Source organism: Gymnodraco acuticeps, unplaced genomic scaffold, assembly GCF_902827175.1.
Source record: "Gymnodraco acuticeps unplaced genomic scaffold, fGymAcu1.1, whole genome shotgun sequence".
Classification (NCBI taxonomy): Eukaryota; Metazoa; Chordata; class Actinopteri; order Perciformes; family Bathydraconidae; genus Gymnodraco; species Gymnodraco acuticeps.
In genome coordinates, this window is record NW_022992150.1 from 1,032,746 (window position 1) to 1,059,600 (window position 26,855).

Below are 26,855 nucleotides of genomic sequence, written 5' to 3' on the forward strand. Positions count from 1 at the left end.
TTGTAAATTGCTGAATTGCCCTGAGGTGTTGCAGTAGCAGCTGGCAATTCATTTTTTTTGAGAATGTTCTGCATTTTTCCTGCCTGTTTGAATACACAGAGGTCCTGCTCTGTTTTCCTGTAGCCTATCTCTCAGCAACTGCTGTCAATGTGCCTTTGGAAATGTAGTGGAATTCACACTGAATGTCAGTGACTGGGTAGGTAATAGTCTACAGAATTCTAAAATGTTACATAATCGTTACTTGAGTTTGGTTTGCCTCTAAAACCAAGTATTCCATGTTATAATCAATCTTAATATGGTGTAATTTATCACTTTTTTTTTTAGAAAGCAACACATTCATAATGAGATGTGTTTATTGTATATTTTAACATATCAATGTCTGCAACTTTATCATATGGATATCAAGCAAATCTGCCACCAGAACTTGGGGAATAGTTTGATAAATGTTGTTATATTGATACTATTGTGTGAGGTCTATACACAAAGTATGACTATAAGGAGATTGTTGCCTTATCCAAGAAGCCGAACAACTCAACAACTGCTTTGTTCTGCAAATGAAATATTGGAAATAAGATATAATCATTAATGGTATCAATATTGCCCAGCACATGTTGATCTGCAGTAAGGACCGGAGTGTGGTCCTGCCTCCGCTCTCTGTCAGTGATACGGGCAGTTAGCTCTGCTCTACGGGGCTGAAAACACCGGCTACCGCACTGACATAGAGACCGCTGTTGATAGACATAATTTCCAAGTGGATATGTGGAAACAATAACAGACAGATACAAATACTGAGACGTTTCAACAAACCTACCGGAACAGCTAAGACGAGCTTCTCTGTCACTGGCTGTGGACTCCCCCCTTGACGTTTAAGGCTGACGGTACACAACAGAGTCCGAGGTCTGAAGGCCTAGATGGTGACATTTCTTGTTTAAAGACTCATTTTCATCTTAATAGAAGAGGTAAGATGGTTGTGTCTGACTGTTGTATTTTAATTGAATGTTTAAAATGTAGAGAAGGACCAGTCGGCACACGCGAGCCTGACAAGTTAGCCTAGCTGTTAGCAGGCTAGTAGCATGCCAAGAGTCGCTCAATGGGATAGTGAATGCGTCTTAGCTACTGCTAGTTAGCATAATAATTTAAGTTGGCTGTATTTTACTATATTACTTGTGCCGTAAATATTTATATTAAACATGTACAAGTGCTACACATGAATCAGAATAATGTCTTGTATTGGCGCAAGCAAATTCCACTTCAGTTAAATTTAACGATATGTAACCTTCCAAGTATAAGCTAGCATGAGCACCATCAACATTGCGGTAAGTCATCTGTGATAGCCAGCTTATACTTTGTTAGCAAAGTTATACTGATATTACAATTGGCACGAAACGTTAGACAACAACATTCAGTAGGGAGCTTCTTTGGTGTGCGTATCAATATATTCTTACTCTGTTATCAATTACTGGAACGATTTTTTAATCATTTTTGATCGACTGCACATGAATTATAATTGTAATATTTACTAACGTTAGCTAAACGAGAAATTAATGCATTGATACTTTTGACAATGTAGCTTTGCCCAGCCTCTTCTGCCAGCTGTAAGCTACCCTGAATGTCTGGTTGTATATAGTTTTAGTTGTTAAAAGTTAAAATGCCCAGACTAGAAGACTGTCCACTGTATTAGCTTTCAGATGACATCTTAATTAGCTCTAAATTGTCTGTTTGTCATTTCCTTCAAGGCTACGTTGCATAGAGATGACAGACAGTGCAGGGCTGCAGTTTGTCAGCTCCTATGCTTTTGAAGCCATGCAGAAGGTGGATGTGTCTCGGCTGGCCGCCCTCAGTGACCCTGAGCTGAGGCTGCTGCTGCCCTGCCTGGTGAGGATGGCTCTGTGTGCTCCAGCTGATCAGAGCCAGTCCTGGGCACAGGACAAGAAGCTTATCCTCCGCCTGCTCTCTGGAGTGGAAGCTGTCAACTCCATAGTAGCACTTCTGTCTGTTGACTTTCATGCCTTGGAGCAGGATGCACGAAAGGAGCAGCAGCTTAGGTATATCTAACTTACATGTGGTGATATGATTATTGCTAAATTCTGGTTATTTTTTTAGATTAACTGCATCTGTGTCTTCATACAACTCAATACAACTGATCACTGTTATCCATATGCATTTTTTTTTAGCAGTATACATAATGTGCTGTCTTTTCTTCCAGGCATAAAGCAGGTGGCTCTAATGGAGAGAGCATCCTGGTGTCACAGCTACAGCATGGCCTGACCCTGGAGTTTGAACACAGTGATCCCCTCAGGAGACTCCGTCTGACCCTCAGTGAGCTGTTGGCTATCATGAATAAGGTAATAAGGTCCGCACATGACTCAGTGACAACATGAACAACATAAAGTTAGCTTGAATGATAAATAAGATGATAAAAACAGTTTATTTGCTGATAAAATCATTACATAAATAATAAAAAAGTATGAATTGCAATCAAATCAAAAGATTAGATAATTAATACTTGCATCTTCATCGAATAAGATTACACAAATTATTCATCCACACTGACTGTTTTCTGTCCCCTTGTTGTTTTGCAGGTGGTAGACTCGAATGGAGAGTTTTTCTTAAAGTCGTCTGAACTCTTTGAAAGCCCTGTTTACTTGGATGAGGTAGCTGATGTCCTCTGCATTTTACAAGCAGGTAACACACTTATTTGTATCTTCTTACTAGTTTTACCTACATTTTTTGTGAAACTTTTATGTTGCTAAATACAATGACGTTTGTAAATATATATACTGTACAAAAATATTTGGAAAAACAACCTAATATTTTGTAAAATCAGTCTGAAAATACCTCGCCTGATTGATTGTGTGTGTATGTGACATATCTTTGTCTGTTTTAATATTGTTTTCCCTAGAACTGCCTTCCTTGCTCCCCATTGTGGATGTGGCAGAGGCTTTGCTTCATGTCCGCAATGGAGACTGGTTTCTGTGTCTGTTGGTTGCCAATGTCCCCGACAGCTTCAATGAAGGTAATGCATCTGTCTCACATTATTGTGTCAGTTGAAAAGTGTGAAATAGAGTGGCTGTTTAATTGCCAGCACCATTTTCATATGGTTGGGTAGTGTGCCTGCTGTGGCAGAATTATGGCTTTATTTACAATTACATTTGAAGCTTTCTGTGATAGCTTCATTATAAATATATGCAGATTGCTATTTAGTTGACATCACATTGGGTTTAGCCTTTTATCCTGTATTTCTAGCCAGGCCCCAGGCTGTGTGTGTTTGTGTTTAAATGATGATAAACATTATTGTCTGCTTTGGCTCACAGTGTGCTTTGAGAGACGCATTATAATAAAACAGCTGCCAACTCCAGTGCCTTATCACACAGAGAGTCAGGCTTAAGTCCTTAGCTTTTTGTGTGTGTTACAAAGCGGTCACATGAATCTTTTTGGCTTTGTTTCATCAAGGCCTGTCAGGTAGACAGCTAGTAACTACACCTTACTACGCTGGCTCCTTTTATAGCATATTAAATAATCCACAAGTGGAAGAAATGGAAACTTAATATAATTTTATTTCATTCCATAGTCTCTGCCAACCATAAGCCGTTTGTCTTAAACTGTCATCTGTGGACAAATGCAAAGAACTAGTGAGAGGTCTTATGATGGCTGTTAAATCTTATTTACAGGCAAAAAAACAAGTCATGATTTTAAAGTTTGGGGTAATTATGGAAGAACGTGACTTGGCAATGACATTAAAACATTTTCTATTTCAAGGATGTTCTGAGCTGCTTGTTAATTGAAATGTGCATGTCTGCCTTTGCAGTTTGTCGAGGTTTGATCAAGAATGGAGAGCGTCAGGATGAGGAGAGCGTGGGTGGTCGACGCAGGACTGAAGCCCTCAGGCAGCTCTGTCAGATGAACCCCTCGCAGGCCCTCAACATCAGAGCCATGGTGGTCAGTAACGCTATTCCTATAATCACTGGGCTCCCTACCTCCTGAATCCTAATCCATTGCCTCCTACAGTTTATCTTTTTCAAAAAGTATTGCTTCTTAGAACAATTATTTTTGTTGTGTTTGTGTGCTTTCATGTCAAAACATAATTCTTACCAGATGTTTGTTTTATAATTTTTCAATTAATTGCAGAAACCTGGATACATACAAAAAACAGCAGGCATTCAAAATAAGACATATATAAGATCCAATTTGTTAATCGAATAACAAAAACAAAAATATATATTTAATTGCTGATTATAATAGAAGACATAAACAATTATCATTGAGTTGTACTGCAAAATATATTAACATCACTCATTTTCAGAGTAACGTTTTTTTTTTTTTTAAACAAAACGTAAGCCTTGAGAATCATTTACTAGTATAATAATGTAATTGACTGTGTGTATTTCCAGGTGGAGGAGTGCCACCTGCCTGGCCTGGGAGTGGCTCTGACTCTGGACTACCGACCAGATACTCCAGATGAGGCGGTCAGTCCCCTCGTCTCTTACGTCAGCGGTCTCCTGCTGGGTACCAACAGCAAAGTCCGTACCTGGTTCAGCATGTTCATTCGAAATGGGCAACAGGTGAGGCTTTATTCTTAATTCCATCTAATGCAGTTTTTCATTTTTCATTTTCATTTTCAGTCTTTATTTAAAATAACAAATGTGAAAAACAGAATACGTAATATGGTAATATTTGTATATTCAACAAAAAAAGTCTTCATATTAATAATAATAATAAATCATATGTTTTAATTGGGCGCACAAAAACACTAGTAGACACAACACTGGGTTCAGATATAGGTCAGTAGTTTAACATATAGGAGATTGTAATGCAGCAAGATCCAATCTGTTATGCTTAAATGTCTCATCATTGTGTCTCATCATGTTGAGCAGAGGAACTGTGTGTAAGCTGACAAGACTAAATGTGCTTTATAAATACACTTTGATTTAATTTGAAGACAAGATGTTGTGCTGTACTTATGGAGCATATTACAACAATCTCACCATGTCGGAGCCAGCAGCTTATCTGAGTCTACTGGATGAAATGGGGTTAAAACTAGTTCATGTTTACATGATTTATCAACTTTAATTAGATATTCAGAACAAAGTATTAATGTATTAGGAGTAGCATCACGTCAGTCCAGAATATGCCCCGCTTTCATATGTGCGTGTCATCATCCTAATTACCCTGATTGTAAATTATATGGATGGACACATTCTTACACACACATTTTTCTTTCTATTCTTGTAATGACCCTCATTGACTCAGTGCATTGCCCATTCCAGCAAGGGACAATTGTATTAAGTCATACCCCATACTGTTTCATCCTCTCCTAATTCTCATGTTTTAAATTCGATGTTCCTATATTTAGGCCAACTTTTTTAAAAAATACAGAATATTTAAATGGTTTTATATATCTTTCAATCCGCTGACAATCCTGGCAGCTTATTTCAACAGATGGATAATTTTGAACACACACTTTCTCTGTTAAATAAAAAAATTTTGTTTCACTTTAATGTTTTTTGTATTATTATTATTTAACCACATTATCTCTATGTGTGTGCATATTAAGCTTTTCCTGATTTGTTCACTAGAACATGTAAAAGACAAATCTTTGATTTACATAAAATTGCCTGTCCACAATATTGTTAATCTATTGTTTGTCAATTATCGTAAAAAAAATAAAAATAACTGTAGGAGCCTTAGTGTAGGCATTTGGTATAAATCCTGACCATGTCCTCCTCCCTGTTCTGCCAGAGGAAGAGAGAGAGCAGCTCGGTGCTGTGGCAGATGCGCAGACAGCTACTGCTGGAGCTGGTCGCCATCCTGCCGCGCTCACGGAGCACCCACGTGCCCAACAACAGTGGCATGGAGGAGGAGCCCGGCTCAGGGTACTCCGGCCTCAGAGAGGAGCATGTGGTGAAGGCCAGCGCTCTGCTGCGACTGTACTGCGCCCTCATGGGCATCGCGGGCCTCAGGTAGGTCATACAGATGTAGTTCCCCTCACCAATTGTTCCACAATCTTTTTAAAGTATTGGTTTTGTTCTGAAAAGTTAACATCTTCAAGATAATAAACTCACTGCTCTGCCTCTACAGACCCACAGATGAAGAGGCAGAGCAGCTCTTGCAGTTGATGACCAGCCGGCCCCCAGCCACTCCTGCCGGAGTCCGCTTTGTCTCTCTGTCCTTCTGTAAGCTGCTGGCCTTCCCTACTCTGGTCAGGTACATAAAGCCTCATTGACTCACACTTTTAGAAGTAGTTGTTTTATTCGTCAACCACATGTACAGTTGGTTGGGATCACACACCCTATTCAGCTAACAGCAGTCTTGAGTCCATCTTTGAGGTTTGAATATTGTCACTTTGTTGTATGCAGTGTGAGCATGATCATCTCTTTGTTTGTGTCCAGCACTCCGGAGCAGGAGCAGCTGATGGTCATGTGGCTCAGCTGGATGATCAAAGAGGAGGAGTACTTTGAGAGGTAAGGAGGATCTCTGTACACTTTCTGTAATAAAGAGGTATTATCAAACAGGCATTTGGTTTCGGCCCATTCTACATTTACTTGAATTATGCAAGATTGACTTTTTACTGTGTGTTTTTAAATGCTTAACTTATATTAGAAAATATGAATAATAGATACATTTTGTACATATATCTTAACTCCACTTTAATGTAGCGCTCAGTATTGTTAGAATGAATATTTAACATCTTAACATTTCTGGAAGGTGTATATGGGCTGTGCATGCAGTTTGAAGAACAGCGAAAAGTGTTTTAAGTAATAAGTGTCTTTTTATATTCTGCTAATTTAAAGAGTTGTGAAATCATAACAGAACCCTAGATTATACTGTTCATTTTTAATAATATATAATATAACGCAAAAAACATTTGTGCTGAAATGTCAGAATTTATTGTCAGATTTCCAGGGTTTTACTTTGTCTGATATTCCAAATAATATAGTCTTTTTAGCCTTGCGAAAGCACTGTGTTGTCTTTGGTAAATATCTGATTATAAAAGTATTTGGAAACATTTCTTGCACACAGTTAAAACTGGTATGGTCTGCTTTAGAGTTTATGGACAATTGATTGAGAACCTCCAAACCAATATTCATAAAATAAACAAGGAGCAATAGAAGTTCAATTGACTAGTTAAATGTGGGGCATTTATGTCTGAATTCATACTTATATAAGATTGTTCTTTGTTTATTTCCAATATTTGGAACACGTCAATGTTCCCTCTGTACTTAATGGTAGAGATAAACCCCGCAAAGCTTTTCTTTGTTGGAATATTAAAATTAAGTTTATATAGCCTGTCGAAACAGCAAATGAGAACTGCAGCAGTGTAGATGAGTGTTCGACTCTACTCCATAATGCATAAATCATCACAGACTAAAGTGACTTCAGGGGATGCGGGCTGATAGAAGGTGTGTGCGTGTGCCACTAGCATAATCAGTTTATTAAAATGCAGTCTTGTAAAAGGCAGGATTAACGACAAGTCTAAGTATCTTCTCTCACTTGCCTTGCATGCATATCTGTGTCCTCCTTACAGCGCTGCGGGCGTGTCTGCTTCTTTTGGAGAGATGCTATTACTGGTTGCCATGTATTTCCATAGCAACCAGCTCAGCTCCATTATTGAGTTGGTGTGCTCTACTTTGGGGATGAAGGTAAGGTGCTGGCTGGGAGGGAGGGAGGCAGGGGAGCAGTGATCAATACATCTGTCTGGCTGACCAGTGACTGGCTCCTCTGCAGCAGGGGTGCATACAGTAGAAAGACTAAAACTGATGTAACAGTATATAAATATCTACCAAGACACTATACCCTCTGGCCAATTTGCTGTTTTATTACTTATTAAGTGCACTATTGTTTCCTGCCTGTGTGCTAAGTAGTTTCCCTGTCTCTGTGTATTTTCCGCTAAGATGTGTAATGTCATTGGATTTAGAGCCTGTTTGCTTCCACCCCTAGGGCAAGCCTCTCGATTCAATGTCGTGCCTGCCATGTTGAATTTTCTTATGAAATATGAAAGGAGGGAATTAGAAAATAGCAGCACTGTATCCTGCAGGTTGTTTTCCCCCATGTTGCCATCATTGTTGATTTTCCATGTTCAACTTTTTACAGATTGCCATCAAGCCGAGCTCTCTAAGCAAGATGAAGACTATCTTCACACAGGAGATCTTCACAGAACAGGTACATGCAATGGCTGGTTTTGATGCTTTTATTGAATAAAGTTTTGTTAGTCCGCTTGTATATTGAAATACCTCAATGTCCAAAAAAAGGGGGGGGAAATAATATTTATAATTGTCAATGAAATCCTTAATCCTAACAAAGTTATTAAATTAGTTAGCCTTGTTTTGTTTAATAAACACTTTTGAAAAAAACGTATTTAAGTATATCCAACACTCAAAAGAGCCATGACCAAAAGGTTGTTTTTGAACAACAACATATTTGGTTGGATAAGAAAATGTTGAATTTTACAAATGGCTCTTAATCTTTTCAAAGCTCAGGAGTTAGACATGTCCTAGACTTGGTAGTGGAGTAAAAGAGGTGGTTTATGTTCTTCAAGAAATCTCATCCCTCTCCTATGTAAATATTTTATCACAGAAGTCTGAAAACGATCCTACGCGACCACTACTGAGTATTATTGTACAAATAGTATAATACTAAGAATATTTATTCTGCCTTATCTTTACCTGCAACTGTGCAGAAGTATAGGGTCTTAATAGAAAGAAAAGACACACAGAAAAAAAGGAGAAGCAGTGGAATATTTAATTGTTAGAATGCTACAATTTGAATGTCAACATTGTGAATGAAGCTTGAAACTATTCGGTACAGCCAACTACATACATTATTATCCTTATGCACATTTTCTCACAGTTAGTTCTAATGTTCACATTTTAATTGTGGAGGCTTATTATCTCATTAAAACATAATAATGGAGGGCTACTGTAAGCTCTGAAATGTAGAAGCTTTAATTAAACAACTTGACAAAATGAGATGAAATGTCCCTATAAAACACTGTAATTATATCACGGTGTTTTACTAACCATACTTTTTTTGTGTGCATTGTCTGTTTACCATTTTTGCAGTTTAGATAACTTTTTTTCTGTTGTGTAGGTGGTTACAGCCCACGCAGTGAGGGTCGCAGTGACCAACAACCTGAGTGCCACCATCACAGGATTCCTCCCCATCCACTGCATCTACCAGCTGCTGCGGAGCCGAGCCTTCACCAAGCACAAAGTGTCCATCAAGGTAGGCAATGTGCACTCATTGACTACTAGCTGATAAGTGTTTGTTAGGTCTGTTTTTCATTTTGCTCATCTTTACTGTCCTTGTGTGCATCTCCCAGGATTGGATCTATCGTCAACTCTGTGAGACAACCACCCCGATCCACACCCAACTGATTCCACTAATAGACGCCTACATTAACTCCATCCTCACTCCAGCATCCAAGGCCAACCCAGAGGCCACCAACCAGCCAATCACTGAGCAGGAGATCCTCAATGTCTTCCGGAGCGCTGCTGGGGTGAGTTAACCCCTGGGCTCCTCGGGAGAGTAGTATTTGTGTTTTAGGGGTTGAAAGGCAACATTTTTCTCTTAGTAGTTACTAGTATTCGATTGTTAACTCTTTTGCAAAGCAATTTGCAAAAGAGTTAGTCATTGGTCGTTTCACCTCCGTAAATCTAAAGGCCTTTTTAAAATAACCAATCTTGTTGTGCTAAATGGACGTATTATAGAACAACACAAAGACCCATTAGTCCAAACCAATAATTGGTACTACTATATCTAATCCATTGTCAATCTGGAAACTCTTATATTGTGAATCTTTTGAAAGTATCCATCCCCACATTCGCTAATGATTGAGACCTTGTTTTGCTTCTCTTTTTCCATTGGTTAGCAGGGGGACGGCAGTCGAGGAGGACGGCAGCGCTACTCCATCACCACCCAACTCCTCATCCTCTACTACATCCTGTCCTATGAGGAGAACCTGTTGGCGAGCACCAAACAACTGGGTATGTACCACACAATACCCATGGTCCATGTAACACTGTGCTGTTGGCTCACTCCCTTTCTATTTCGTATTAATCTCTTCTTCTGTTCTGTCCCAAAGTGCATTCTTTGTCATCTCCTCTGCTGAAGGAGGCATTGTGTGTGAGATGGAGGGAATTTGTCAGGCAGTGCGAGGAGAAAGGCAGCTTTTGTCCTCTGTTAAGTTGTAGGGGATGCTCTCTCTCTGGATGTGCAGTCATTCATCCTTTTCTCTCTTGGCACCGAATGTTGGCTGCTTCATAGAGAATAAATGGAGGGCTGACAAAGAGCCAAGTACAATGGCTGCGGGAATGGAGCTAACTAGGACAGCTGTAGGTTAGATGGAGCATTAGCAGTTAGCCTAGTCAGAGTGTATTCTCTCCCATGATGAGCCCTCCTCTTGCCTTTCATTAGGCCAGATTTATGAGAGTTTTTACCCATCTCTTTAATTGCTATTGTTTACCTAAGTGCTCCGGCTGCCTTCAAAAAAGGAGTAATGAAGCCCATCAGCAGCGGTAATGAACCCACGTCAATGAAAAATCACCTCCACTCCCTCTAACGCAGCTGCTCTGGGGTCCTCACACCGCATAATAACACTTATGCTCGGTCTTGTCCTTTTCTTGCTGCATGTTATTTCCTCTCTTATGTGTGCTGCACTCAACCCTTTTCACTCTTGTTTTCAGCCATGATGCAGAGGAAGCCAAAGTCCTACTCGGCAGCCTTAATGGACCAGATCCCCATTAAGTACTTGGTTACCCAGGCACAGGGACTGCAGCAGGAGCTGGGAGGTGAGACCAGGACTTTGTGTTTTGTTACATTTCTATGTCTTTGTTTTGCTTTACTAATATGGTATTCTCATAGTAAATATCACTACTCCACCTAAAAGAACCAATCTGGGCACATTATCTCTTCTTGTAAACAAATTTAAAAAAACACCAAATGATTGTTAGTTATAAACTCACAACAACTTTCTTCCTCCTCTCTGTTCCCAGGTCTGCACTCGGCCCTGCTGAGGCTGCTGGCCACAAACTACCCCCACCTGTGTCTGGTGGAGGACTGGGTGTGTGAAGAGGAGGTGACTGGCACTCTGCCCCTGCTGAGGAAGATGATGCTCCCCAGCAATACCTGCAGATACACTCAGAACCAGCTCCACCAAGGTGAGGATGAGGGAAATGGGGGGGGGGGGGAGAAGCTTAAAGGGGTTATATGAGGTAGAAAGTGTACAACCCTACAGACAGAAGTACCAGCCCGGAAGCTAAGCAATACACGGCTGTAGATACGCAGTCCTCATAGGTTTCTACTTCAATGACCTAGCAATGTGATGAAATCTGTCCTACATATTTGCACAAGGTAAATAGAAACAAAACAACATTACAAGAGTTAATTGGAAACGTTTCAAAAGTATTTAACATGAGAAACCAAGGAGCCAGTATCATACAGTTCCAGGTATTATCTGCCTAACATCTTATCTCAAAGGCTATTACTTTAAAGGTTAAGAGGATTGGGCTGTAACTGTTTATTGTTCGTCTTTCTTCAAAATAAATGATTTGACCCAAAATGCAAAAGTGTAACAGATGATCAGTTTCACACACATTATGCAGGTTAATGTATACACCTTGCCCACCTTCACAAATTGATATTTCATTTTTCTTTTATACAACTGTGTAATTATATATAATTATAATGATATCTGCTTTACAACCTTAACGAACCTTGAGAATAATGGTGACAACACAGACAGTTCATGGATTAATTATGAAAAGGAACGTCTGGTAAGAATAGAAGAATAGCTCCTGGGGCTTTGTGACAGGAAATGAACAGAGGTTTCAAATTAGAGTTTGGGAAAAAGGTGTGATTGCATTTGTGTGGAACTGAAGCTCTCTAGTTAATGACCTACCTTTTGTCATTCTGTAGATTTGACATGTCATCACAGATTCACAGTTTTTGTAAATGAATGTTAAAGGATGATAACTCTGTGATTATATATTTACTTACGCCACCATTAAGTATAAACCCTAATCCCATTTAAACAAAAGTGTTAGCCAGATGTTGCTACTGTCTAATTGATGCTCTTGAGGTTTTTGGTTTCCATCCCTATGGTTTTTTCATGGAGTGCACATTGGGTTCATATTTGAAGATTCATTTAGTGGTCTGTCCCTCCCCCCATAGCCTTCCAGAAGTTACCATCCAGCAGCCCGAGGCTGATGCGGATCCTGGAGCATCTAACGCTGCTGTCCCCAGGAGACCTCATCCCTTATGCAGAGGCCCTCACAGCCAGCATGGCTCTGCTGCTGGAGCCCGCGGTGCCTCGCAGAATACTGCAGACCCTCAACAAGCTCTGGATGGGCCTCAACACTGTGATGCCTCGCAGGTACGTGCTGTGGACAGGAGAAGATGTTGTGACGAAGGATAGAAAACCTTACTGTGACAGCCTCTTGTGAAAACACCACTGAATGTCACAGTTATTTGGAAAGTGGAGCCAATTAGGTTGAGCAAGTTTAAAGGTTGTTTAAGACCCAAATCATTTAGTTTGCCAAGTTGATAGTGTATTCTTTTTGCCTTGGGGCTTTATTGGTATGCCTTTTAATTCATGCCATCATTTGGGTTTTCAGTCCAAATAAGTAGCTTGCATTTCTAATCTTTGAATCAGTATTTGGGATCTTTGCTGAACTTGATGAGAGAAATAGTATACAAAAATCTCAACTGCACACCCGTTAAATGTTGTGACCTGATCTGCTTCAAAGGCTGTTGGAGGAGCCTGTGACCTAAGATTTTCATCGTCATAACTACACTGTAGCTATGTTCGTATGACCAATAAAAGCCTTGAACCTTGAACTTGAAGGCAACATGTTGCCATGATGAGACACACACACAGACTCACAAGATAATAACAATACCAGTGTCGTAGCATCAGTACATTTGAACCCATTGAAGAAGTGATATTATTTCCTCCTGGTGAGATTTATAACTGTAGGTATTTTCAGTCAATGGTTCTTGGCTTAGGGTTATCTTTCCCAAGGCTGTGTAAAGCTGCTGTGAGACTCTGTAAATGGATTAAAGGGACACCAGTGGAACAAGAGTTGTTGGCCTTAACCCCAGGCTGCCTGCTCAATGATTATTGTGTGAATAGATCAGAGGTATCGAGCCTAACAACTCAGTCAGCCTGCGCCAACCCTCCGGACAGAAGAAGGGGTGACCCTCACTCTGCCCCGGGCCCACAGGAGCACAGATACCAAAGCTCTGAGCAGACATCCTATCGATCCAACAGGGTTCTCTAACAAGAAGGGCTCAGGGCAGGAGGGAGATGCATGGTGTTGGTGCCCCCTCCCTCTCCTCTTCCTCACTCCCTGTCACAGCGTTGAATGTTGCAGAGGTCTGGGCTCTGGTGAACCCTGCAGGAGGGCAGCAGTGTCACATTTCACACAGATCCACTGATGGATGCCAGGGTACAAGCTGCAGGAAGGCTTTGAGTTTCAAGAGTCGCCTGCTGTTTATAGTTTAGCATCAGTCTGATAAGAGATGAGGGGGAAATGCCGCCACAGGCTAATGTGTGGGTAACTGAATTAAAGCCTCACTGAAGTGTTTTTCCTCCAAAATAAAACAAATCCATTTCAGAAAAACATGTGAATAGATTATGGTTAGCTTAGTTTTAGATAAGTATGTTCATTTCTTTCCACCAGCATCAGTATTATTAATATTATTACCCTGAAAATCTGTGTTACTGCTAATACAACATTGCATACACACATTTTTACATATTAATTTTAGTTTTTACAATGTGCACATTTGTACCTTAACTTCTTATATTTATATAAATATTATTATTCTATTTTATTTATCTTTTATTGCATATTTTAACTTCTTATGTGTTTTTATAATTGAGTTGTGTATGTTTATTTTCTTCTAAAATGGAGCAACTCTCACCAAACCCAACCTCCCCTAGAGATAAAGTATTCAGATTCTGAAGTGCTATAATGTCTCTGTGATATATTCTTTGTATATGTTAGACTTAATTCATGTTAGATACTGTATCTTAATTTGAAATTGAGTAATTCTTTTTTTTGGTTTACTATATTACTCAGCCTGAAAGCTAAAACTGATGTGTTGCAGGTTGTGGGTGATGACAGTGAACGCCCTCCAACCGTCAGCAAAGCTGCTCCATCAGCAGAAGTACACTCAGAACGACCTGATGGTGGACCCTCTCATCGTGCTGCGCTGCGATCAAAGGGTGTACAGGTGACTAAAGGACATATTTGGATATCTATAAAGCACCCATATGCACTTCTGTTTATGGAACATTACATGTCTATTTGTCCATGCCAGGTGTCCTCCTCTGATGGACATTGTCCTTCACATGCTGAATGGCTACCTGCTGGCCTCTAAAGCCTACCTGCACTGCCACCTGAAGGAGACGGCTGACTTTGATCGGCAGACCCAGACGGTCTCTAGCCTGGGGGTGCCCGGACAGCCAGAAACACCCGAGGTCACCAGGGAGGAGCTGAAGAACGCCCTTCTCTCTGCGCAGGTAATTCAACCACTAACGGCAGGTCTGAGATTATCTACACATCACCGGGAGGATGTGTAATCCCACCAATCAAACAGAATGTACCCTGCTTACTCCTCAAGTATTCATGACTATCAAGTGGGCAAGTTTATAGCATCACTTTTGTCGCTGGGGTAAATTGGAAGAAAGGAATCGTTCCAGCGAGGGAAAAAAAGAATAATTTAAGTGAAGAATAAAAAGATCCTGTCGCTCTCACCAACTGACAATCTTCTAAACCCAATCAGACCTTTTCCAGTTACGAAGAACATGGACTATCTCCAGTTGTGCGCTACATGTGTGAAAGAGAAACTCTGGATAATGTCTTGAATTTATTCTCTGGATATTGTTGAGTTCATATAAGATTCACATAAGAAACATTTATTTTGGTTTGAGTGTTTGGTAAAGCATGAGTATGTAAGAGTAAAGTATGAAAGATGACCATTCACACTTGCCATGATAACCACCTGTTTCTCTAAAACCCCAGGACAGCGCAGCAGTCCAGCTCCTCCTGGAGGTGTGCCTGCCAACCTCCGAAGAGCAGCAGCTGGGGGCCAACACAGAGAGCCTGCTGAGTAGCATTAGGGGCTCCGTGCCAGGGAAATCGAAACAGGGAAGCCTGGGGCCCCGAGCCAGGGGGGGCGTGGAGGACGCTGAGCCAGAGGGAGGCCTGCTCAGTGACTTGAGGGAGGTGCAGTGTCTCATCTGCTGTCTGCTGCATCAGATGTTCATCGCTGACCCCAACATTGCTAAGTTGGTCCACTTTCAGGTAATAAATGGGAGGAAGATGAAGTTCTATTATTTGTTGTGTTGCTGTGGCAGTTGGAAGGCTGGCAGGTAGAAATATAGAGTCACATAAAAGAGAGTGTGTTGCTCAGGCTCTTTATGACAGTCCTTAATAATGACATGACTGCATGATTACGTTCTCTTGCTTTCGCCATAAGAAAGGAATGTTCTCATGCAAATACCTGTTGTTTAAATAGTTGACCTGCCTTAGTTCTGAAAATACCTTTGAGTCAGTTAGTTATTCACCGTCATGTTGACCCCATTAGTTATCATCACATTGTGCCACGGCATTAGCAGTAAGTGACTGCAGCACTCCATGCAGTATCAGACAGCCATATGGTGGACTTCATCAAACCAATCCTCTCCCCTGCTATGCTAATCCCCCCCCCCTCCACACTGCCAAGCAGAAGCTGCTGTTTAAACATGTTTAATATTCAAGTACTTGAATGAACTGACTTTGTAAACCTTCTTTATCATTCTTGTTTTGTTATGCGAATATTTATGTCTGCTGTCTGTGTGCCTCTCTCTGTCAGGGTTACCCTCAAGCTCTGCTGCCTCTGACTGTGGCAGGCATCCCCTCCATCCATATCTGTCTGGACTTTATCCCGGAGCTGCTGGCCCAGCCCCAGCTGGAGAAGCAGGTGAGGCCCCCCAACCTCCCCTCCAATTTCTTCTCTCTTTCCTGGCTGTAAATCCCAGACTTGCCCTGGGCTCGTGCCAGAGCCTCTCTTAAACTCACATGTTGTTTAACTATCTATTAGGTACTTTCTGCTGAGTGTATATTCGCTACATGAAAATGTGCAGATGTTCTGAATGGGTTTGTCCTCACAGATCTTTGCGATCCAGTTGCTGTCGTACTTGTGTACGCAGTACGCGCTGCCCAAGTCTCTCAGCGTGGCCCGGCTGGCCATCAGTGTCATGGGCACCCTGCTTACAGGTCAGTCAGAGAACCTTCTCTCTACATCTAATGAATTCATGCTTTTGGTTGTAGCTCCCTCTTTTGATCCACTTTCCTGAGACTCACAATGCAGCCTGTACACATGATATCAGCTTCTCATGAAACGCCATGTCTTGGTGTTTGTATCCCTATATTTGGCTGCCACCATCTGGTCTCTGGGTGTCAGTGCAGCTTTCTCCCTCCCTCTGTTACACAAGAGCACAGTGTGTACCAGACTATTAGCCGCTGTGTTTACTGTTCACACAGTTGTTGTGTTGTGTTGTAAGCGTGTTTTGTTCCTTTTAGTGCTGACTCGGGCCAAGCGCTTCTCCTTCTTCATGCCCATCCTGCCGTGCCTGGTGTCCTTCTGCCAGGCCTTCCCTCCGCTCTACGATGATGTCGCAGGTCTGTTGGTGCAGGTGGGGCAGGTGTGTGCCTCCGACGTCGCCACCAAAGCCAGGGACATCGACCCTCTCATCACACGTAAGTACAGTCTTTATAACTAAACAAGTCGCTGTGTCAAATGCCTCTCTTTACATTTCAATTGAGGCTTTCAAAGTGATTCATTTGTCATTATCTTGAACATCTTCTACAATAAAGTGACGGTAAATATTGACTGGCATGGTTATCAAGGAATCCTCTAAACACATTTTACACAATTGCATTTATAGTAACAGTTTACATGATAAAGGCTTTGATAGTGTGGACATGTTTTGTTTGTTCACCGTCACACTCGTTGGCAGAAAAGCGTAAAGTTACATTGTGAATGTTTACACTTTTCTTTCACGTGGGAATGGTACATGAAGAATATTTCTAGATGTATGTACTCACCAGATTCTACATCTCTGTAGCCTAATCAGGTGGATGCTTAATAATGAATAGCAGACAGATGACCAGTGACCATTAGAGAGATAAAAGGGTTTTAATAATGACATTAATAAGGAGTTTGTCCTGTCCCTGCCTCAGGCCTGCAGTATCTGAAGGAGAAGCCTCGGGGCGCTGTGGCTCCAGGAGGAGGCTCCTCCAAACTGACTTTACCCCAGAGGATGGCAGAGGAGCTGGGAGGAGCTGACCCTGATGTCCAGCTCTGCTACTGTGTGGAGGCCACCTTCATGGACATCATCACCTCCACCCTGCATGGACTATAGACACAGGTACGCTAGAGGAAGAGCAGCGGGCTGGACTTTAATTAACAACCCTCATAACTGCCTCTGAAAGACATGCATTCTCCTGAGAGGGCTAGCGGACTCAGACCGACTGTGGGTCTCATTCTGTGCACATGACGGGACATGTATTGTTTGTCCATTCAATTTCTTTGTTGTCTGAACTGAAAAATCAATGTTCTACTATTCCACACTCTGTAAATAAATCCTGATTTGCAATTTATTTTGAAAATGTATGTTTATGTGCTCTGTCAATTTGTAGAAAGTAAAATACTGAAAATGTTAAATGAGTCCATTTCATTCGCCTTTTAGGCATATTTTTATAAGCTTTAAGTGAGTCAGCAATGGGGAATAAAGGAACATGTTACCATGAAATAATATGTAGAGCTTTTGTACTGTGTTTGTTTGTAATAAAACAAAAACAACTTTGATGAGTTGAATTTGGTTTGTTTTACCCTTAGTCTGAAATCTAAATCTTGGGTGGTATCAGGACGTTTTATGTGTGTTCCTCCACCAGGACTCGTCACATCATGGCCACTTGTTGTGCAAACGACAGTTTTTGTTCTGTATGAGTTTGTCTGGCAGCCTTAATTATATTTTATTATGTAAGGTGTATACAAGGCCTTAATTTTGAAGGACTGCAGGCATGAATGAAAAGCCACGCAAAATGTATCCAAACCAGCGGTTGAAGCTATGCTTACACACATGGTGTTGAACACGCTTGCCGACTGTTGCATACAAGATATGTACCTTTTTTAAATGACTACTGTAAAAAGAGCTTATGGACATTTTTTTTTTTGGCAGATATTTTGACTTGGAAAAGTACAATTGATAACATTACAAGGCTCAGTTCAATAAATGTTCAAAGAGTGGCAAAGCAAATCAGTCACTGCATGCTAATTGCTAAATGCTAACTAATCGGTAAAATAATGACCTGACTGTCACACTGTGTAGGAAACACTGGACTGTTAAATAACAACAGTATTGAACTTCGACAGGAATGAACTGGTACTTCCTACAGCCCTGCTGGTAACAGACATTCACTGGATTGGGTCACAGCTATATTCAAGATGGATAAGTCTTAGTTGTCCTGGGTGGAGATTGTATTCAATGTCTGTATCATTCCACAGAAAAACAAAAGGACTATTGTTGCAGCAGATCATGCTCCCAGATTAACATCTCTAAACACAAAGCCTCTATTCCTCTTATCTTTGTCGCTTGCAAGGTAAAGCGTCTTTATTACAAGGCTGATCATGTATTTTGTTAGATTGTCAAAGGAACTACAATCTTTTGTAATGCCTTTTTGATTGAAACATTCAAAACCCATTGTCCATGATATCAAGGATCTCTTTATCCGTTATAAATCTGGATTAAAGCCACTTCCTTCTTTTCTGTTATATCACATACGTCCTGCACGTATGACCACACATGGATCCATGTTGTTGCAGCTGTGCCGTCATATCCTGACACTTATCCTGGTGATTCACCAGAGGGCAGTCTTGCCACGCTCAGATCCTCAGATCCATCCTGCAGACTGAACCCATTAACCAAATAAATCCTCAGTCAGCAGAGAAGAACCTGGGAAAAGATTTTATGGTTTGCGCAAATTATACTGAAATATAAAACTTGAAGTGGTATAAAAAATACAGCGCAAGTGGCCTATAAGCTGTGTTTATGAAGGAAATGCTACTTTCATGTTTAAGTTACTGCCTCTATATGCAGTTATTCACAAAGAACACTTTTTCATTACCATTCTAAAAATGTAATATTATTTTTACATTACATGTCACTTGTTAGACGCTTTTATCCAAAGCGACGTACATACTCAATACTGTGGGCAATCCCCACAGGAGCAATTTGGGGTGAAGTGTCTTGCCCAGGGACACAACGACATGCTGACTGCAGTGGGGTTTGAACCTGTGCTCCCCTGATCCAACACCGCGCCACACGCCTCCATGCAATACAAATAGGTAGATGGTATACAGTAAAGTGTGTTTTGATACCTTTTTGTGACTTGCATCAAGTTTCTCTGTGTGTGTGGAGGCAGTCTGAGGCTCCCTGTAGCAGCTTGTTGAGTTGCTGCAGTTTCCCAACGCTGTGAGAGATGCCTGAAGCGAGTGAGGGGGAAATCACACGTCAGTTTTGTTTCCACTGGCATTGCCGCTGTGCTTCCAACGCCAAGCACAACACAACTCCTTTCAAACAGCAGAACAATGGTGTTGCATGAGGAGGAGACAGAGGAGATGTCTTTTCTGTTCAGTCTGAAGACAGGACACATTAAACGGGACATGTTCGGCTCGTTGTGTGATGGCAGTTGTCTGCTACCCTGGGATCACCTGCTGATGACATTCAGTTTGTAATTAGACACCGGCTCCCATGCTGCAAGTCTATTAACAAGTTGATGGCATTCAGAGCTGATTAAGTTGTTTATGTGAGACAGAACATTACTGCTCCTTCAGCCGCACAATGTAACATCCATCTATAGCGATTCATGAACAAATGGACCTGGAGAATCCTGCAGGTTTTACACAAAACAAACTTTTGTTGTGATAGGACTTTATGAGTTTTTAAAAACAATAATTAGGAACATTTTCATCTTATGGTCATTCTCAGGTTCATATTTGTGTTTTGTGCCCCTTCTGTGACATGTCTCCATGCTTTAATGTTCTACAGCACCTCTTTTCACCCTCTGTCTATTTTGGAAAGTATAAAAAGACAATTTACAAACTTAGAATATTTTACAGTGTCATAAAGCATGCTTAATATGATCTGAAGTGGACTTAACATTTCCCTTCAGATTCAGAATGTTGTTGTTGAATGGCCATAGAGTTATTCATTTCTTGTTAAGAATTCTGTTCAGACACATGATGACATTATGGGTTCAGTGCGTTGGGGTGCACAGGTTCTGTGGACTTTGAGCTTAATCTCTTATTTTAATGTATTTTTTTTTACTGCCCAGCTTTGTTCTTTAGCCAAAGATGTGTAAACAACAACCTTATTGAAAACAGTTTCACAAAGGCACCTCCACCTAAAGGGAAGCTCCTAAATCGTGTTCTTAATGCACTTAGCGGGGTATACACTACCTGCAGCTTTTTCAATTCACATCACAGGTCTATTTGCTTCTGTTTACTTGCTGGTAATAAAAGACGGGCCCTTGAGAGGCAGCAGAAAGTCCCACTCCAGCTTCTTACAAGAGTCATCAGGTGAGCAGAGCATTCTCTCCCAGCTGGCCTCAGTGGCTCTTTGAGAGAAAGGCCCTTCAGGTATAATGCAGTTAAACACCCACACACTGCTGTGATACTGTGGAGCCATACAGGAGGACAATGTGGGTCTCTAGTGCTCTTTGATTTGGAAGGAATGTACATACAGTACTCTTTATTTTTTCTTTGCCGCACAGAGACCAGAGCCCCAGATGACTCATCGCTGTCTCTTCCAAACTGAAACTCTGAACATTCTGAGACCACTGTCAATTTAATTTCACGTAACATCAGTTATTTCATCTATCCGTGGCCATGTTGGTTCGGTGAACAGATTTGATGCATAGCTGCAGGATGGAAATGTTTTCTCTACCAGGTTACACAGGGCTGCCATCCTTTCCATTTAGCACAAAGTGAGAAAGTACATTTACTTCAGATTCAGCATGGTCATTGAGCTTCATGGACACAGGATGGACACATAGGAGGAACAGGATGACACTGAACATTTCAGCAAACCTTTGGAAAAAACAATTTTATGACAGTTAAAACATTTTGATATGCTCTGCAATGTCCTTTGAGGAATTAAAAAGAATCTGACTACAACTCTCTTGGAATTTGACATGGTCAGGGTCAGAATAATTCTTAGCATGATTACAGTGATAATGTCAACAAACCTCTAAAGCATAACAGTTATTTAATTTATGGTAGTTTAAAGTGTGGATAATGGCAGTGTATTAGAATATCACTGAGCGTACCTTCAATGTACAGTAGGTGGTGTACAGGGAATCTACATTTCTGTGTTTTTCTTTTTAATAAAATGTGAGAATTGTTATACAATGCTGCTGTGTCTCTCCGTCTTGCGTGTTCGTCAGTCTGCTCTTTACACACTAACGTTATCATTTATACATCGGTTTTTCCCTCCTTGAGGAAATGGACATTGGAGCGTGTGAAAAGTGACACTTGCGTGAGTCTAATGGTTATGTCAATGCATGAGAATTATGTGCACTGGTGCATCAGAAATATTTTGTGTTCATTTAAGCCCTGCTACTTTCTTTTGGCTTCCTTCAGGGACTTCTCTGTTCTCATTGACGATAAATAATGTTGCTGTTATTTTGGAGACTATACAGTATAGATATTAAACAGGTCATAAGGCTGTAGGAAAGGTTTTCTGAAGGGCTTACAAGACTGTCAGTGTGTGGCAATGTGAATATGTACGCTGGATACAAAAATATAAAGGTAGAACCATCATTATCTTCACTACAAATCTGTGCTTTAAGGTTGTGTGTTTAGTTGGTTGATGATTTGATAGTGACCACACACAGACTTGAGGTCAATGATGACTAATTACGCCTATATAACCAGGTCAATTCATATTTGTCCTTTATAGATATGGAGGTTTCTCTTTATCTACATTTTCCTGTGAAAAGCACCTTGTTTTGCCTGATCAAAGAACAAGGGGAGACAAGTGTGATGATGGTTTCTCTCAGATCTTCCCTCCACCTCGTCCTCCTCCTCGGCTGCTAGAATCTGACAGAATTGATTACACGAAGCAGGAGCACTTTGTCAGGCCTGAATGCATTTCGCACAATGTGTTGCAATGAACAAAGGGAAACTATTAAAGCTCTCGTAACACCCTCTAAAACTTTTGATTTCCCTCTCGGTGGAGCAGAAAATGGCAGGAAGACGGCGATTTAAAATTAATTGGCAGCGTGTCAGCGGCGTATTTACATTCTGTTCTTTTAAAGATGCAATTAATTACAAGAGATGAAGAAGTCTGCAGAGAGATGAGATGCGCTGCGTTGGCTCCCCTTCTCCCTGCAGACTGTCTTCTTCTCTGAGGGAGTGTAGGCAGGCTTGCCAATTAACCACAGACTAAAAAAGATTCAACGCTCCCATGTTCCAGCAGGTAAAAAAGGCTCCAAACTTAAAATGCCTGGCAGGAGATGTAACAGACAGACAGTAGCATGTGGTTTGCAGACTTTTGTGCTTCAAGCTACCCTGGGAAGATGTAAGAAATATGTTTTTCTTTCAAGAGTTTTGTAACTCCAGGAAACTATTGCAAATTGGGTGCAGGGAATTTGTAAACTGTAAGAGCTATGCAATAAGTGAAGGCCCTTACTGCTTCTGCTTTTATCGTCAAATGAGCTTTTCTTCAATGCACCTAACAGGAGTGAAGCCTGAAAATGTGTTTGAAGTCACCCTCACATAAAGCCTGTCTGGCATTCATCATCACCATCAAGGGAGCAGTTACATCGACATCCCATAGTCTTCCCCGTCTGGACTATTTACATCACGGGAATGAAAAAACACAGTTAGTAAAATAATTAAGGCAATGAAATGTGTGTCTGGCAAAATGCTGTTATGTTCTTTGAAAGCATGCTAATTTGTTTTGTTTTGTCTAAACTGCAGAGTCCTTATTTAAATTGCAAATTTTTTTCTCTCCAGCATCTCCACTTGTCACATGTGGCTCCACTTTTTCTCCCCCCCCCCCCCCAGCCGCTGGCCTCCTCAGACTTTCTCAGTGAGACCCATGTCACAACAAAGCCAGCGTTCGGCTCTCATTCCTTTAATGCCTAAACACTAGAAGCTGTCAGAAACACCCGAGGCAAAATAAGGAGTATTTCTGTTCCCCCCCCCAGCGACCACAAACATGGCGACAGCACCCAGGAGTTGCTGCCGAGCTTCTTTAAAAGCAACATATGCTTTTGTACTAGAAATACATTAGTCATAAGGGGAAGGAGGGGGGTTGGCAATTGATGTTTTGCAATAACATCTCAAATGCCCCATATTTCCACTCTAGTACGGAAAAGTTTTAGTAGAAAGAGAAAGTTTGATGTAAGAACATAAAACAGAATAATGCTAGATACCTCGGGAGCATGCTCGCTTTGCGCATTCCTGTGAACACCAAAGAGGGCCTTTTAAAAAGCTTGTATAATTGATTCCACCCAGAGGTAACCCAAGGCAATCACCTACCCCACCAAAAGAGAAAACTAAAGCCCTGTGTAAAGAACGCCTGTTTTTGTGCCATGTTATTGCTCTCCAGTCTCTGCCATCTTTCTGTGAGAGCTTTCATCTGTGAGTGAATAACTGCGAAGTGAGGCAAAGCTGAATAAACATTGTCTGAATAAGTGATTGATGGATCAATTTGGGTCCCTGGTTTCCTAGCGCTGGTGGCGGCATTCACATTGATTATGTTGCCTGTGATCGCTGGCCAAAAAGCAGACCTTGAAATAAGCACGCCTGCTGGAAGAGCTCCAGAGCTGCCTCAGCCAAACAGATGGCTCCCAACGCTGAAGTCATATCCATATTAATGGCGTGATTACAATGCATTATAATCGAGAGATCTTGTCATTAACGTTGTGATTTAAAAAGCTATTATGGGTTTTGATTATCCTCTGCTGCAGCTAAAGGTGTGTGTGTGTGTGTGTGTGTGTGTGTGGGCCCGTAGAGATGGCAGATTGTTTCCTCAGCTGATACAGTGTTTAGCCTCCTGACTGACACCTGATGAGCTGAAGGTTTCTGCATAACGATGAAAGGGGGCCAGCATCCAAGGAAAACAATGGAGAATATGAAGTGCATTATTGTTGGTGAGAATGGAAATTCAGGGTTGTGTGTTTTTGTGTATTTATCTTTGCCTTTTGTTCTCCATTGTGATCAAATAAGTGACCTTTATTGAGCAAAATCAAGTCAGTCTATTTGCATTCGCGCAGTATTTTTCTACCAAATGAGGCCATTCCCATCAAAATAAGAGGAAATGTGTTTCAAATGTGGTTGGATTAAACTAAGATGGTTAACATAGTAAACATTATGCCTGGCTGTAGACTCTGTGATATTCAATAATTATACAGGGAGAAACCCATTGTCGAAGACGCAGAGTCTCAGTAGGCATTAAATGCAGACACAAATATGTGTATTACAACCCCAACTTGGAGTACTGTCAAGATTGTTTACATGTTTTGGAATATGTTGATGTCCCTATAGAAAAAAGCACATTTAAAGTCAAATGAATACTCACAACTCTTCATGATCAAATGATGAAATCCCCTCTGGCACCAGCTAATCTAAGCAGAAACATAATGTCTAAAAAAGGAAGAAAAATGAGCATCAGTGGATTTAAGTGAATATAGGCTAAGACACTGTGTTGCTCTTTTACAGCATGTGATAGTGTGAGACCTTGAAAAGGTTAACATCATCTTCCATGATGAAGAGGAACAGACGGCTAGCAGTGTAAAAATGTGATCCCATCATCTCGCTCAGTTATTAACTCAGATCTGTGAAATCCTTCCTTGCTCACGGCGGAGAACCAAGCGGGCGTGCTCAGCTGTGAAATTGTATCTTTTTTGCTCCTCCGCCCGTCCCACCAGCTCCAGGATGGCACGATGCTTCCCCCCCCCCTTGCTTTAAAAACAAGTGGCACTCCCTGATGTGAGGTGCAGCTGAATAATCCTTTCTATTCTGCAACTAATAATGAATGGATCAAAGCTACAGAAACACCTTGACACGGCAGTACGGCGGCTGTCACGAGTCGAGGCGGCTGACTTCCCACATTACCAGAGACTGTGCTAATGTCGCTTGTAAGAGCACTCAGAGGAAATGAATCACACACAGCTGAAAAGCTCCATCTGGGGACATTTCAATTGAGATGTACTAAAAGCCTAGCAACAAGGTGCCATCTGTTAACATTATAAGGTAGTTTGAGTTCATTTTTAAGAGCAGTTTGCCAGTTGTGCTGCGGTTCTGAGATTGAGGCCTTATGCTACTCAGGTTGCTTCTCCCATGTGTTGTCAGTGATGCCCTACTTTCTCTGTGTCTTGCCCTCTGAGAGCAGATAGCTCTTCCACACCTCAACACTGCCAGGGCTCAGGGGAGCAGCTCTGCCTGGAGGTTAATGGCTCATACAGCGCTGCCCTGAACGATGTCCCAGAGCTGGAACCAGGCCCGGTTCCAGAACAAAATGACTCAGGGTGTATCTGAGATTAGAGAGGGTGCAGTGGTAAAGTGCTATTTTTATAAGTGGGGAGTGGACCTAACACCCTCTAGGGGGTCCTCACCTCCTCTAAGGGGGTACGGGGGCATGCTCCCCCGGGAAGATTTTTTTTTAAATAGGCTATTGAAGTTAAAAGCATCAATCTGGTGCACTTTGAGAGCAAAATGAAGAGATCTATGGATACCTCTCAACACCATATGAAACAGAACTGTAAGCAGATTTACTATTTCTTTATGGATATTTTACAAATCACTCCCCTTTCAAGACCGAAATGTCTACATGCATAGCAGAAGATGGCATATTTTTTTGAGGAATATTCCAGCCAATCTCTGTTGTGAAACCATGAGCTGCAAAATGAGCACCTTACCCCACTGTATAGGTGAGTTAGGTACTTTTTTTAATATACCTGGGCAGGCTCTGTTTTGCCGAGGTCCTCTGGCACTTGCGGGCCGCCGAGGGGTGGCGGTGTTTGGGGCAACGAAGACGGCTGCGGCTGCTCCGCCTCCGTGGGCAAAGCCGGCGAGTCGGGCGGGAGGACGTTAGTGTCCACGACAGTGGCCGCGGGTAACGTAATGTCCCCATGATCTGAACTGTTATTACCTGCAGTAGATGCAGTGTTACTGCTGGCGATAAGGGCTGGTTGTTTTAACCATTTTCTGAGTTCCATCATTGACTGCTGTGTAAGCACCTTGCAGATGACGAATGCGCAGTGGCACAGGTCACCTGACATAATAACGTTACTTACCGTTTAAATTGACCAAATAAATGCAGCAGACTATGTTATTTAACCACAATTACAATTTATTTTATTTCAACTATATTCTTCTTATTATTATTACTACTATTGTTATTATTGTTATTATATATGTAATATTTTTCACTTTTAATAATAAAAAAAAAAATCACTTTTAATTTTTTTTTCACTTTTAATTTTTCAAATGAGGGTGCATAACAACTCAACTGAGGGTGCAATGCACCCTTATGCACCCCCGTAGAACCGGGCCTGGCTGGAATACACAGACCAGAGGGCCCCCCCTCACATACTGGAGACTTCATTTGCTTTTACTCATTTAGATTTAAATCAAATTTGAGCTAGTTTTATTAGATTTTCTTTATGAGAATATGTCAAGAGGTCATGTTAAAGTTATAATCCTTAAAGGGGCCCTATTGTGCTCATTTACAGGGTTCATATTGTTTTGTTTAGCCGCTACTGCAGTGGTTCTCAAACTTTTTCGGTCAGGCCCCC

General features: G+C 41.3%; 1 protein-coding gene across 1 annotated transcript; it reads left to right on the top strand.

Annotated features, from left to right (window-relative positions):
- The first annotated feature begins 607 nt into the window (after nt 1-607).
- On the top strand, nt 608-17,856 carry ints2 (integrator complex subunit 2). Its single transcript, XM_034204096.1, has 25 exons — nt 608-959; nt 1,737-2,045; nt 2,207-2,345; nt 2,583-2,685; nt 2,903-3,016; nt 3,809-3,939; nt 4,392-4,562; nt 5,740-5,960; nt 6,079-6,204; nt 6,390-6,461; nt 7,526-7,640; nt 8,092-8,160; nt 9,088-9,222; nt 9,320-9,496; nt 9,869-9,983; nt 10,683-10,787; nt 10,992-11,156; nt 12,169-12,370; nt 14,110-14,235; nt 14,323-14,524; nt 15,027-15,308; nt 15,859-15,966; nt 16,157-16,262; nt 16,569-16,745; nt 17,229-17,856. Exons 2-25 carry the CDS (start codon nt 1,753-1,755, stop codon nt 17,408-17,410), a joined length of 3,636 nt encoding a protein of 1,211 aa, XP_034059987.1. The 5' UTR covers nt 608-959; nt 1,737-1,752; the 3' UTR covers nt 17,411-17,856.
- Nucleotides 17,857-26,855: the final 8,999 nt, after the last annotated feature.

Excerpts from the sequence above, each read along its gene's own strand:
- ints2 (XM_034204096.1), top strand. The coding sequence starts at position 1,753 with ATGACAGACAGTGCAGGGCTGCAGTTTGTCAGCTCCTATGCTTTTGAA. Across the intron at positions 5,961-6,078 it reads ATGGGCATCGCGGGCCTCAG|ACCCACAGATGAAGAGGCAG; the intron begins GTAGGTCATACA and ends CTGCCTCTACAG. Across the intron at positions 7,641-8,091 it reads GCTCTACTTTGGGGATGAAG|ATTGCCATCAAGCCGAGCTC; the intron begins GTAAGGTGCTGG and ends AACTTTTTACAG.